Here is a 14,479-nt window from a genome sequence, read left to right on the forward strand (position 1 = left end):
TCTTTTTTTTTTTTTTATTTTGCTTTTATTTGACTCTCCAGTGCTGAGCACACTGTCTGAAACAAAGTAAGCATTTAATAAATGTTGTTGACTGTCTGCTGTAGAACCTTTAAGAGACATGAGCCAGATTCTTCTGTGCCCAGGAAAAACCCTGGCTGGATGCATAATGAGCCGAAAAGATTAATGAGAGGTTCACAAGGAAGATTAAATCAGCCTGCCTTTCAGAGAACAGGCTCTGATGTTTGATTTACAACCAGTATCATAGAAACACAGAATCTCAGATTTTGATGGGATTTCAGGGATCATCAGACACCTTTTGTTACCTGAGATCTGCCAACCTTTCTGGGCAGGAGTAATCCTGTATCAATCTGAAGGAGAAGGCACAATAGAAACAAATACTGTAAGAAGGTCTGGTTGATCAAGTGCAGCTTCAGTGTGTGAGGGAAGGTACTGATTCCCATCTTCCAATTGTTCACCCTCATCAGATGGAGGAGCTCAGAAAAGCAGTGCTCTCTGCTCAAACTGTGCCTATCCCCTGATTACTTCAGTTGAAGAGCCTGTTTTCTATGGAGAGGCAGAATGAGTAGTGTAGCTAAGAGAAAAACATGCCTGTCTCAACAAACATAATTCATGTGGTGAAGTTTGAGTATTTTCCTTCCTTCCTTCCTTCCTTCCTTCCTTCCTTCCTTCCTTCCTTCCTTCCTTCCTTCCTTCCTTCCTTCCTTCCTTCCTTCCTTCCTTCCTTCCTTCCTTCCTTCCTTCCTTCCTTCCTTCCTTCCTTCCTCCCTTCCTTCTCTTCCTTCTCTCATTCTTTCCTTCCTTACTTTCTTCTTTTTCTGCCTCCCTCCTTCCTTCCTTTCCTTCCTTCTCTCCTTTTTTCTCTCCTTCCTTACCTCTTTCCTTCATTCTCTCCTTCTTTTCCTCCTTCTTTTTCTCATTATTTCCTTCCTTCTTTCCTTCCTTCCTTCCTTCTTTTTCTGCCTCCCTCCTTCGTTCCTTCCCTCGTTCCTTCCCTTCCTTCCCTTCTCCTTATTCTTGTCTTTTCTTCCTCCTCTTTCTCTTTCTTCCTCTCCTCCTCCCTCTCTTTTTCATTTTAATATCATAAATATTGAATAATGATTAGACAAAATTGTGAGTCACCCAAGTGACTTATTATTTCCCAAGGTCACAGTGATACACACCTATAGAAGATCACATGGCCTTTGTGGTTGGGATCTTTTAGAATCCCTGCAGCCACTCCATAGTGCAGTACCTAAGTGAAGGGTGAAATCCTTAAATAGGAAAGTGCCATGAGGCCATTACACATTATATAAACAAACTTCATCTGGATAGAGGGAGATTCAGTCTTTGAACAATCCTTGGTTCTTGCATTGAACCTATCTGGCTTGCCTGGGTGGACAGTGGATGGGCATTAGTCTCTTAGGAACTATGAAGTCAGGGCAGAACAAGGAGGGAACAAGGCATAGGGATGATCACCTTTTATGGGTCCCTTCCACCATAACTTTATATATAGTTGAAATTTGGCTAAATTAATATCAAGAGGAACCTTGAAGTAGAAAATAAGGAGAAGAGATGCCAGGAGCCAAAAGGCCCCATGAAATCTCAGAAGGTAATATATGGAAGGAAGAAAACATGCCCACCTGTCCCAAGCTTCCCATTCTCATCAGATAGATACCATGCACTGGTTGAATGTTTTCTTCAATGCGACAAATATTTATTGAGTGTCTAATAGTGTTCTCTCCATTCATACTGACACCACTTTTTCACAAGCCCTCATCACCTCGTGTGTGGTATATTGCAAGAGCTTTCTAGTTGGTCTGCTTCAAGTCTCTCTCCACTCTAATCAGTCCTCCACTTAGCTGCTGAAGTGACCATGTAAAAACCTTCTACTCAATAGACTCCAGTGATCCTCTATTACCTCTAGGATCAACATAAAATCCTCAGTTTGGGATCTAAAGTCCCTTAACCCAGCCCTTCTTCTCACCCTTCTAGTCTTCTCACCTTTTGCTTCCTTCAACAAGCCAGTCCCACTAATCTTCTTCAAAGTCAGTTCAAATTCTGCCTTCTACAATAAACCTCAACCTGATACTAGTCCCTTTCCTCCAAGATGAATTTTCATTGACTTTTTGCCTGTACATGGTTACTTACTCTCCCCTATTAGTATCTTGGCTCCTTGGGAGTGGGGCTGTTTTTGCCTTTCTCTTATCCTCAGCATTTAGCACAGTGCCTGATGTGTGGTAAGTAGTTCATATATGATTGTTTGATTGACTATATAAGTTACTATAGGGGATGAGGAGATGAAAAATGATTAAAATAAAGAACCCTGTCCTAAAAGTTCTTGTAATCTAATAAAAAGGGCTGAGACAATTATTCAATTAACAATAAGTCAGAAAATGCTAAATGTAATAAAGCAGATATAAAGGAAATTTCCAGAGTCAGACTAGATGACATGCAGTCAAGAAAAATTTATATAGAGAAGCTAGCATTTGTGTTGGGCATTTAAATATAGTTACATTTTTTCCCCCAATATGTAATGGAAGAGGGAGGTAAGACACTCTAGACAGAGCAATGGCAAAAGCCTAAGCTTCAGGAAGGCAGGGATCATGTCTTAGTTCTGTCTGTGTCAGCTAAATGGCTCAGTGGATAGAGCACTGAGCCTGGATTCAGGAAGATCTGAGTACAAATCTAGCCTCAAACACGTACTAGCTCTGTGACCCTGGGCAAGCCACTTCACTTGTTTGCCCTAATCTACTGGAAAAGGAAATGGCAAACCACTCCAGTATCCTTGCCAAGAAAACTCCATGTACAGTATGGTTTATCTATATATGTTTGTGTTTCTCTCACTGCTTAGCATGGTGTTTTCCACAGCAGTAGGTTTTTAAATAAATTTTATTGTTGAAGGAAAAGATGAATAATATTAGTAAGGGCTCAGGGGTAGAAGAATGAAACATGATCTGGAAATGTGAGCCAAAATTATCTTTTGGGAAAATAAGCATGTCAAGGTAAAGTGCAAGCTAAAGTATCTATTCTCTCTCTCTCTCTCTCTCTCTCTCTCTCTCTCTCTCTCTCTCTCTCTCTCTCTCTCTCTCTCTCTGGAAATCAGAGTCAAGTGACTTGCCCAGAGTCACATAATTAATAAGTGTCTGAGGCCAAATTTGAACTTAGGTCCCCCTGACTAAAGGGCCAGTTCTCAATCCACTGGGCCACCTAGCTAACTCTAAAGTATCCATTCTTTTTTTTTTTTTTTTTTTTTAGGCAATGGGGGTTAAGTGACTTGCCCAAGGTCACACAGCTAGTAAGTGTCAAGTGTCTGAGGCCGGATTTGAACTCAGTTACTCCTGAATCCAGGGCCGGTGCTTTAACCACTGTGCCATCTAGCTGCCCCTTAAAGTATCTATTTTTAATGCAGAAGGCAACAATGAATCCTTTATTTAATTTTTAAAAACGTTTTTTGTATGTGAAAGTGACAATGGGGCAGCTAGGTGGCACAGTGGATAGAGCACCTGCCCTGGAGTCAGGAGGACCTGAGTTCAAATCCAGCCTCAGACACTTAACACTTACTAGCTGTGACCCTGGGCAAGTCACTTAACCCCAATTGTCTCACCAAAACAAAACAAAAAAGGAAAGTGACAGGATTAGAGTTATTCTGGGGGCGGGGATAATATCAAATAATATCTAAGTTGGAGAGGAGGGAAGGCAAATTTGGGACCCAGGAGACTAGTGCAATAAGCCAGACAAGAAAAATGAGAGCTGAATAAGAGTTGTGGCAGTGAAAATGAAGTCTTTTTAGTATCTGATTGTAGCATCATGTGCTCATCACCACCTCTGTTCCACTCTCCAACAAAAAAAATTACAGTCTGACCATATTACGCCTCAATAAACTCCAGTTGCTCCTTATTCTCTGTTTGGCATTCAAAGCCTTTCATAATTCAAAATTCTGTTTGGCATTCAAAGCCTTTCATAATGTATTCTCCCCTCTGTCTACTTTTTCATTCTTCCTACACCAAATATTCTTCAATACGATGACACCCCCCCCCATGAGGGGTTCTGTTGGAATGCAATACATAGCACAGGACTTTTCCCGGGAATAAGTACAGTACAGGAACACATAGGCAAACATAGAATACCATCCACTTAACCAAACTCTCAAGAACTATACTACTCTCTAACAGGGAGCTCTCCATTGGCTCTCTTGAGCTCTCTCCTGACAGCATAGTCAGCTATAGCATTGTGCTCTGTTTAGGAATTCCTTCGCTGAAGTCAAGCTTGGTTTAGGCTTTATAGGATGGTAGTAGGAGGTCTCAGAAGGTTAGAGGGGCTGGGACCCTCATCGGGGTTATTAGCAGAGCTACAGCCATCCTTTCCCATCCACCAATCTAGTCAATCTTCCATTCAGCCATGAACGTGATCTGCCAAAAGTTCTAGTCTGGGGGCAGCTAGGTGATACAGTGGATAGAGCACCGGCCCTGGAATCAGGAGGACCTGAGTTCAAATCCGGCCTCAGACACTTGACACTAGCTATGTGACCCTGAGTAAATCACTTAAGCCCAATTGCCTCACCAAAAAAAATTCCAGTCTGACCATATTACCCCTCAATAAACTCCAGTTGCTCCTTATTACTTCAGGATCAAATATAAAATTCTCTGTTTGGCATTAAAAGCCTTTCATAATGTATTCTCCCCTCTGTCTACTTTTTCATTCTTCCTACACCTTATATTTCCACCAAATATTCTTCAATACGATGACACTGGCATCCTTGCTATTTCTCAAACAATACTCACCATCTCCCAATCTAGGCATTTTTGATGGATGAATCAGAGATTCACATCTCTGATTCTAGACTTCCTTGGCTTCTAAGTCCCTCCTAACATCTTACTTCATATAAGAAGCTTTCCTGATACCCCTTAGTGGTAGTTCCTTCCCCTTATGGATTCTCTTTAATTTGTCCTGTATCTAGCTTATCTGCACATAGCTGTTTTCACATTGTCTCCCTCGGCAGATTGTGAGCCCTTTAAGGGCAGGGACTGTTTTTTTTTTTTGTTTTTTGTTTTTTGCCTTTCCTTGTATCCCAAGTGCTTATTAACACAGCATCTTGTATATATCAGGCACATTAATAAATACTTGTTGACTGACAGGTCAAATGCTATTCACATTATGTTAACACAGGGACAGGACAATCCCCTAAATTTGTCAAAACCTAAGGACAGCTCTATGGATGGGATGTCGAAGTCGCCAGGTAGAATGCTCCAAACAGTTCTGTGACGATGAACACGTGTGGGCACTGGGAGCTTCAGCTACATTCAGAGAAGACTTATTTTATTGACAGCAACTCCCACATTATTCTGAGAACATTTTCTAGCTCTGAGGGTGTTTGGATTCATGAAAACAAACTGGTATTTTGTTGTGTTGAGGTTTTATTTAAATTCACAGAAAACTATTTTTATCAGAAAGTGAAATTTAAAAAAAAAGAATAACTTTAGCACTTGCTAATAGAGACTATAAACAAAGACATTGTTCTTCTTGTTCCCTCACTACTTCCCAAACCTAAGCTTAGAATAATTGTTGAGTTTAGCCATAGAAAACAAAAGGGCTGGTTAAACTTACAAGTTATGGTGATGGTTGTTTTCTTTGTCTATTTTAGAGATCCAGTGGAGTGGATTCTTTGGTGGATGCTAAGAAACCTTTTGGAAAAGCAAGATGCAGCCTTTATCAAATGAGTACATGTCCATCATGACACGTCCCTTTGCTTTTCTGACCCTCAGTTTCTTCATCTGTAAAATGGGAATACTAATGATTGTATTACCTACCTCACAGGATTGTTGTGAAGAAAGCACTTTGTAAACTTAAAATTATGTAGGAAGATAAACTATTAGTATTATCTTATGTGATTATATTGACTGTGCCTATAAATCAAAGATGTGTTCTTGGCTAAGTTTCGCATATGCAATACAATAGAAGTCTATAGTATATCAACTTTTGAAAAAAAGTCTTTAGCCAAATCATCATTATGAAAATATTATAAAGAAATTATTTCTTTTGCTTATGTTCTTGGTTTCTTTTGATGGTTCTTCATCCATGTCATGCTAATGAATTGTTCATGTCCCACTTCAGAGGACCCCTGATCAAACCCATGTCCTGATGAAAACAAAACAAAACAAATGAAAAAAACCCAAAGTTAAAAACTTATGGATGCAGGGTATAGATTGAACCATATACTTTTTTTTTTCCAGGGCAATGGGGGTTAAGTGACTTGCCCAGGGTCACACAGCTAATAAGTGTCAAGTGTCTGAGGCTGGATTTGAACTCAGGTACTCCTGAATCCAAGGCCAGTGCTTTATCCACTGCGCCACCTAACCGCCCCAAACCATATACTTTTAAGAAATGACCAGTGTAAGGGGCAGCTAGGTGGCTCAGTAGATAAAGTACTGGCCCTGGAGTCAGGAGGATCTGAGTTCAAACCTGACCTGGGACACTTGACACTTACTAGCTGTGTGACCCTGGGCAAGTCACTTAACCCCAATTGCCTCCCCCCCAAAAAGATAGTTAAAAAATAGAAATGAACAGTGTAGCAAAGGAATTAATTTTTCTTGACTATATCCATTTATTACAAGAGTTTTGTTTTTCTTTCTTTTTTCCTAATAGAGGGAGGCAAGAGGGAGAAAATAGATTTTATTTACTAATTTTTAAATAATTAAGAAGAGGTCTGGGGTATCTTTTAAGGTCCTGTCTGTGACCCTCTCCTCTTTTCTCTCTTTGTATGGAGGGCTGGACACTGGGGTCAGTCTTTATAAAAATAAGCAAAGTGTCACTGATACAATTCTTCACATAGAAGAGACCAAAAGATCTGCTTCTGAGATAGTTATGATAAGAAATAATGGAAGTCTTGGCTTTGGAGAGACTAGGGAGCATTCATAGTTATTTGTTACTGCTACTGATCTACTAATCACATAGTGAAGAAGACCCTTCTTGACTGGTTGGAAATACCTTCAAAAGGCACTAATTAGTCAAGTAGAAGTTTCAGCCTCTCTCTCTGGTTTCCTTCTTTCTGGCTGATGCTATCTGTTGAGAGACAGATCTTTAAAGGCAGAGAACTTGGGCCCTCTCCATCTGAGGACAACATGGGGTTCAGTGAATATGGGCCTTTGCCCTTTTGTTTTAGGTAAATGAGATTGATCTAAAGACAATGACCTTGCGAGTTTTGAAAGGTGAGGAAATCAGGCTGCAGAGGTCCCAGAGTCCTGGAGTTCAGCCCATGACAAGTTTTCCAATCAGACCAATATCAGTACCTAGAGGAGTGAGAGTCAAACTTTGGAAACTGGCCCAGGTGTAGTTAAGATGAGGACTCATCCAGGAGCCATGCTGCACTTGGATTTGAACTTGGTGGGGCCAATGCCATGCATAAACCATGTCAAATCTGAACCTACACTTACCAGAGACTGAGATGGTATAATGGAGAGTACACCTCTAAGATGCTGGGGAAAATGTTTATACTTCTATTTTTGCTATATCTTCTAAGTAAATATACCTTTACAAAAGGTAATTGATGTAGGGGCAGCTAGGAGGCACAGTGGATAGAAGACTGGCCCTGGACCTGAGTTCAAATCGAGCCTCAGACACTTAACACTTCCTAGCTGTGTGACCCTGGGCAAGTCACTTAAGCCCAAATTGCTTCACCAAAAAAAAGGTAATTGATGTTAATTGGTTAAGTAGAACTGTGTTGCTAGTCACTGACAGAGAACAGTTGGGGAACCATACCTGGAATGGGGGCTTGAGTCAATGGCAGTGGAGATGAAACACCCAATCCCTCAAGGAGAGCCTAACTCTCTCAGAGAGTGACATCAGAGAGAACATGCTATATATCCATTCTCTCTCTCTCTCTCTTTCTCTCTCTCTCTCTCTGTGATCTCATTGTCTTCCAGGATTCAGTTATCATCTCTATGCAGATAATTCTCAAATCTATTTACCAGAGCTGGATTCAATCCTGAATTCCAGTCCAAAGTCACCAAAATCCTGGTAGACTGGATGTCCTTTAAAAGCATCTTAAACACAACATGTCCATAGGAAAACTCATTATTATTAACCACCAAAATCTACTTTCATCTAATCTTCCCTATTAATATTGTGGGCACCACCATCCTTCCAGTTACCCAGGTTTGAACTTTCAGTGTCATACTAGACTCCTCTTTCTTGTTCACTCCACATATCTAAACAACTGTCGAATTTTGTAATTTCTTTTCTCTATAATCTCTCTTATATGTCATCTTTTTTCCCCTCTAACTTAGCTTCCACCCTAGTTCAGGGCCTCATCACCTTTCACCTAAACTACAAACATGGCCTCCTGATTGATCTCCCTATCTCAGTCTTTCCCTACCTCTAATTAACCCTCTTTTCAGATGCCAAAATAGTTTTCCTAATGTGAAGGTCTAATCATGTCACCTCTAATCATGTCTAAATGAGGCAACTCTAGGAACTATGAATGAGAACCACTGGGGGGATACAAAAAGAGGCAAAAAACAGTTCCTGTCCTCTCAAGCAACTTACAGTCTAATGGGGGAGATATGCAAACAATTATATACAAAGCAAGCTATATACAGGATAAATAGGAAATAATTAAAAGAGAAAAAGAACTGGGATTAAACTGGATTAAGGAAGACTTCCTGTAGAAGGTGGGATTCTAGTTGGAATTTATCTGGGACTCTAGTCTGTCTGCAGGCACCAACATTCAGAACAAAACACTGAAGGCTTACTGTGTATCTGAGTGTGCATGTGCCTAGTCATGATATCATTATTATAAATACTAAAAATTACATTTCATGTTATCATGCAATTAATTAAAAGTGGAAAACTGGGACAGCTAGGTGATATAGTGGATAAAGCACCAGCCCTGGATTAAGGAGGACCTGAATTCAAATGCAGCCTCAAAAACTTGACACTTACTAGCTGTGTGACCCTGGGAAAGTCACTTAACACCCATTGCCCTGTAAAAAAAACCAAAAAGCCAAAAAAATAAACAAATGAAGCAACTCCCTAATAACTGCAGTATCAAATATAAAGTCCTTTGTTTTGCCATTCAAAGCTTTTTACAGCCTTCTTACCTTTTCAATCTTCTTCCATTCTACTTCCTTTCACAAACCCAATATAATCCAGCTACACTGACCTGTTTGCTGTTGCTTGCATAAGACCCTCCATTTCCAATCTCAATGCCTTTTTACTAGATATTTCCCATACCCGGAATACTCTCCCTCCCAAACTGCTGATTCTTAGAATTTCTGACTTCCTTTAAGACTTAATTCAGGGGCAGCTAGGTGGCGCAGTGGATAGAGCACCGGCCCTGGAATCAGGAGTACCTGAGTTCAAATCCGGCATCAGACACTTGACACTTACTAGCTGTGTGACCCTGGGTAAGTCACTTAACCCTCACTGCCTCACAAAAAACAACAAACAAAAAGACAATTCAAATATCACTTCTAGGAGGCCTCCTCAGCTTCTAGTACCCTTCCTTCTATTGTTACCTTCCATTTACTCTGTATTGACCTTGTATGTTGTGATTCATGCATGTCTTTTCTCCCATCAGAATAAAAGTTCCTTGAAGGTAGGCATTGTTTTTGCTTTTTCGTTGTGTCCCCAACACCTACCATGGTGTCTCCCAGTGCCACTTGGTAGGTACTTAACAATAAATGCCTGTTGACTGATTTGATAAAGGAAATAATTAATGAATAAATGTATGAATGGATGGGGGTGATGAATGAATGAATGAATGAACAAATAAGTAAAAGACAGAGGCAAGAAAGTTTCAGGCATGGTCAGAGAACAACTATTTGTCATGTTTGGCCTTAGCAAAGAATAAGACTTTCTTAAAAGGAACACTGGTGAGGAAAAAACAGGCCAGCAATATCTCAGACTCTCTACAATCTATGTTCTTTTCCCCCCTTTTAAACAGCCATTTAATTGTACCGATGATTTATGCACAACTCATTAGACAGTAAAGTAGAATGCAGAGCTCAACTTTAATTCCTCTGTGAGGGTAACTAACCTGCCACGCGTAATAATTATGAAATATTTCCCACCTCTTTAGAGAATTACGAAACAATTCCATTTTGTTCAAATTCCCTTTCTTCTCACTATACTGCAGCAGAAGCACTATTTCACAGAATCATAGAGTTGGACAAGAGCTTACCTAGGCTTTAGGTAATTTAGAGTTAGGAGAAACTTTCATTTTAGAGACAATAACACTAAGGTCCAAGCATGGATGGGAAATGACTTGCTCAAGAGATCACTCAGGTAATAAGAGCTGGGATCTGAATCCAAATTATTTGATTCTGGATCTACAACACTCAGCTCTTAATTAGACACTCCTTATCATCAGGAAAATAGCAAATATGTAAAGGATCCCTGATTTTCTATGTTTGCAGGATTCCTAGTATGAGAACTCCATGTTTGTCTGTAAGCTACTTGAGGGCACAGACAATTTTTGGAATCCTCAACACTCAGTACAAAATCTAGCTCACAGCACGTGCTTTTTGATTGGACTGATACATAAGTGTTGCAAGTCATACTTCTTTGACTTAGTAGAAAAGTACCATTCCTAGCTTCTTGTCCTGTAGGGTGCTTCCCAGCCCCCTCACCCCACAGCAAATGGTGCTCCCCTTGGCCCTGCCTCCCCCTTCTCACCTCTGTCCAGCTACAGTCTACTTCCTCAGATGGTAGCTGTTGTGGGCCTCCACCCCAAGGAGACTTCTTTGCCAGAGGGCAGTCTCTGCCCCCTTCCCCTGGTCCCTCCAGATGCCCACAGGGACTGGGTCTTAATTCTGCCTTCCCTGGAGGCTATGGGGAGCAGAGACTGCCGAGAGGGAAGGCAACCTGTTCGTTCTCATTCCCTTGCTGCTCCAGCCCATAGCAGAGCCCCTTCTCCATCCCCAGCCACGGCTGAAGGCTTTAACTTTGCACACTTTGGAGCCACATTTATGTTGTTGCGTATTAAATAAGCTGAATAAAGCAAGCGGGTCTCCAAGAGGAAAAAAAAAGTACTAGGTGGTTTTCTTGAGGCATTAAGAAGTTAAATGAGTTTTCGAGAATTAGATTGTGAACTCCTTGAAAGCAAGACTGTCTTTTGCATTCTTTTGGGTCCTTAGCACGGTGTCTGGTACATTGTTGAGGTGCTAATAAATGTTTATTGATTGCTCGATTGATAGTATATGTCACTGGTAGGATTTGTGCCCAGATCTTTCTTCTTTCCTTTAAGCCTCAGCTCATGAGTCATCTCTTGTGGGAAGCCTTTCTAAATGCCCCTAGTGGCTCGTGTCTTCCTCTTCCTCAAAGTATCATGCATCTTCTTTTCCGTTTACCTGCGTTATCTCCACAAGTAGCAGATGAGTTTCTTGAGACCAAAGGCCATTCTTTTCCCTTTTTCCTTTTCATACCCATTGCATAGCAAGGTTGTGCAGACGAAGTAACTGTTTTATAAAAAGGTTCTTTGGATGGGATTGGAAGTCCAGCATGTTGTCCATTATGTCAAAGCTAAATAAGGTTACAATCATATTTTGCTTTTTAAATATGAGAATAAATGAATCTTATTATGACTGTGGCAAAATCACAAACACAGACAGATGGCCAACGGATTCACGTTCTTTGAAGAACTGTAGTAACCCCTGCCTGATTCAAAATAAAAAATGCTCTATTTTGTCACTAATGCTCTATTAAAGTCTACATGGCTATATGTATGTACATTTATAAATATATAACCATCAAAAAATCTAAAATTTAAAGATTCACATTCATGTCTAAAGGGTCATAGATTTAGAGCTGAAACCTGAAAAACTTTTTCATTCATTTTAGAAATGAGGAAACTGAGCCCAGAGAGGTGTAGTGACTTGTTCCAGGTAATACTGGTATCAAGTAACTGAGACAAAACTCAAACCTAGGTCTCCTGACTCCAAATTCAGTGTTCTTTCCAATGCTCAAAGTCTCCTAGGATACAAGCCATTTCCCAGAATGTGAAAGAAGAGCTAATATAGGCTGCTAACCCACGAATCAAAACAAACCAAAATGACACAATGAACTTCTCCAAATGTTTGAAGGTTGTTATGACAGCAACAAGAATGGTGGTTACTTGACTTGGTTACTTAGCCAGCCATTTATTATTATTTTGAATATGGTCCACCATTAAGTTGCTGCTTTAACCAATTGTACCTCTGAATAGTGAGTGTAATTAATGAGCTATACACATTGTTCTTTTTCCAACATCTCCTGATGGTTATTGTTCATAGACCTACCTGTGGCCTTGACTGGATGTTGTTCTCCTAGCAACAGTTTTAACCTTTTAGCATGGATTTTCCCTTGATAATGTGAGTCAGCCACCACTGCTGAGGTAAAAGACATGTTACAGAGGGTACAACATTTGTTCTTATCCACCATGTCATCATCGCTTCCCTGCAAGGAAAGAAGAAAAGAAACAAAAATATTAGAGGGAAAACAGAGAAGGCTCTGGGCCCATGAGGCTGCAGAAAGGCCCCATCCTTTCTATTCCATCTGAGATCTATCACAAGACTGGGTTAGCAAAAGCTGAACAGCTTTATTTCTTTCCTGCAGTCTTTTCAAAAGCCAGTGTGCTCTAGGAGGCAGAGGACAAGACTGGTGGTGAGGAAGACCTAGGCTTTTAATCCTGGCCTGGTATTTACTAGCATTGTACAAGCAAGCTGCTTAACCCCTTTGATGTTCAGTCTCCTAATGTGCCAAATGGAGATTATAGTGCCTACCCTGCCCATTTGCTGTGAGGCTCAAATAAGATGATGCGGGTAAAGTATTTTGCAAACATTAAAGTACCATATAAATGTCAGGTATTATTATTACTGATCACCGCCTTATCTCACAACACATTCTGAGGATCAGGTGCTAGAAAGGATCTTGGGAATTATCTTATTCAATCCCCTCATTTTATAGATGAACAAACTAAGGCACAGAAAAAGTCAGTGACATGCCCAAAGTCACTCAGGGAAGGAAGTGGCAGAGTTAGGATTTGACCTGAACCCTCTGGTATTTTTTTAGAATTTGTATTGTTTTTAATAAGAATGCTCACATAGGGGCAGCTAGGTGGTACAGTGGATAGAGCACCGGCCCTAGAGTCAGGAGGACCAGAGTTCAAATCCGGCCTCAGACACTTAACACTTACTAGCTGTGTGACCCTGGGCAAGTCACTTAAACCCAATTGCCTCACCAAAAAAACAAAACAAAAACAAAACAAAACAAACAAACAAAAAAGAATGCTCACATATGTGAAGAAAAATGGGCAGACACTTACTAGGGAAAATACTGTATCTAGTGCAATGAGGGAAAATAGTACTAGCAACACAAAGACCTTTTAGATTTCAGCCTTGGCCTGATTCCTTTGCTGAGATTTGCAAATTCGTCCATATTCGTTATTAAGTTCCACTGCTGAACCAAAAGGGTCTCACCAAGGGGGTTCTTGTCAGAGTCATTCTACTTAGCTTGGCTTGCTTCATTCATTATTTCAATATTCCAACCTATCTAAGATCCCATTGATTTGGATATTCCTTCCAAAAATGCAGCTCACAACCCACCTATGTCTTCCCATCCTGTGAAAGTCCTATCATTGCTATCTTTCCCAATGTATTAGGAAGATCTTTCTCACATTCACCTGATCTTCTTAGTATACTAATGGAGCAGGTTGGCAGCCTCTTGGTTATTTTGTGCTCACCTCATTGTATGAGCATACATTTAATTGATAACAATCTTTTACATTACTTCTTCAATGTTGTTACTTATTTGTCATGTTCTACAGTCTATTTATGCACACCAGGAGCCTCTCCATTGCCTTTTGGCTGATCTTCAACTCCATTTCCCCCCAGTATGTTAGCATTCTATTACTCACACTTCTACAATATTGCCAGAAGAATGATGATGTTAAAAAAAGATACGCTTTTGACTCAGGAAGAATCTTGGGGTCATCATTAAAATAACCTTATGGTTTCCCAAAGGCAAAATAACCCATTTTCCTCCTCCTGTTCAATCCAAGGGCTGACTCATGATCAATTCACAGTATGGGTTTAAGATATATAGATATCATCTTCATAAGGTGTCCATCCAAGTGTTTATCATAGCCCAAAAACCAAGAATTCTTCTATGATTTTTTTTCCTGTGTAATTATGTCAAACTCTTTTGAGAAATTAAAGACCTAACTTAGGAAGCTTTTCATTCCTTTTGGGATTTGATGTATTAAAACAGCATTATGGACAAAGAATAACATCTGGAGGGTCTCACCATACATAGCTAGGGTTCTTAACTTTTTTGTGCCATGGAAGCCTTTGACAGTCTGGGTCAGCCTACTGGACTTCACCATGCTAATATGGAACTTCTCTTCAAATAACCTTTTATAAATGCATAAAATAAAATATACTCCCCTGATGCCATTCCTTACTTTCCCTGTGTAACCTTTGAGATACATATTCATTGGAAAACAACA

At 40.2% G+C, this 14,479-nt stretch overlaps 1 protein-coding gene across 3 annotated transcripts in view; it reads right to left on the bottom strand.

Moving 5' to 3' along the window:
- The window catches only part of ZMAT4 (zinc finger matrin-type 4), a 729,909-nt gene that overhangs the window by 430,052 nt on the left and 285,378 nt on the right, over positions 1-14,479 (bottom strand). For all 3 annotated transcript variants that reach the window (XM_043989058.1, XM_043989056.1, XM_043989057.1), the window contains one exon: positions 12,273-12,429. In XM_043989058.1, coding sequence (XP_043844993.1) covers positions 12,273-12,429 — 157 coding nt within the window. The remainder of the gene's footprint in view (positions 1-12,272; positions 12,430-14,479) is intronic.

The sequence above is a fragment of the Dromiciops gliroides genome, chromosome 2, assembly GCF_019393635.1.
Source record: "Dromiciops gliroides isolate mDroGli1 chromosome 2, mDroGli1.pri, whole genome shotgun sequence".
NCBI lineage: Eukaryota > Metazoa > Chordata > Mammalia > Microbiotheria > Microbiotheriidae > Dromiciops > Dromiciops gliroides.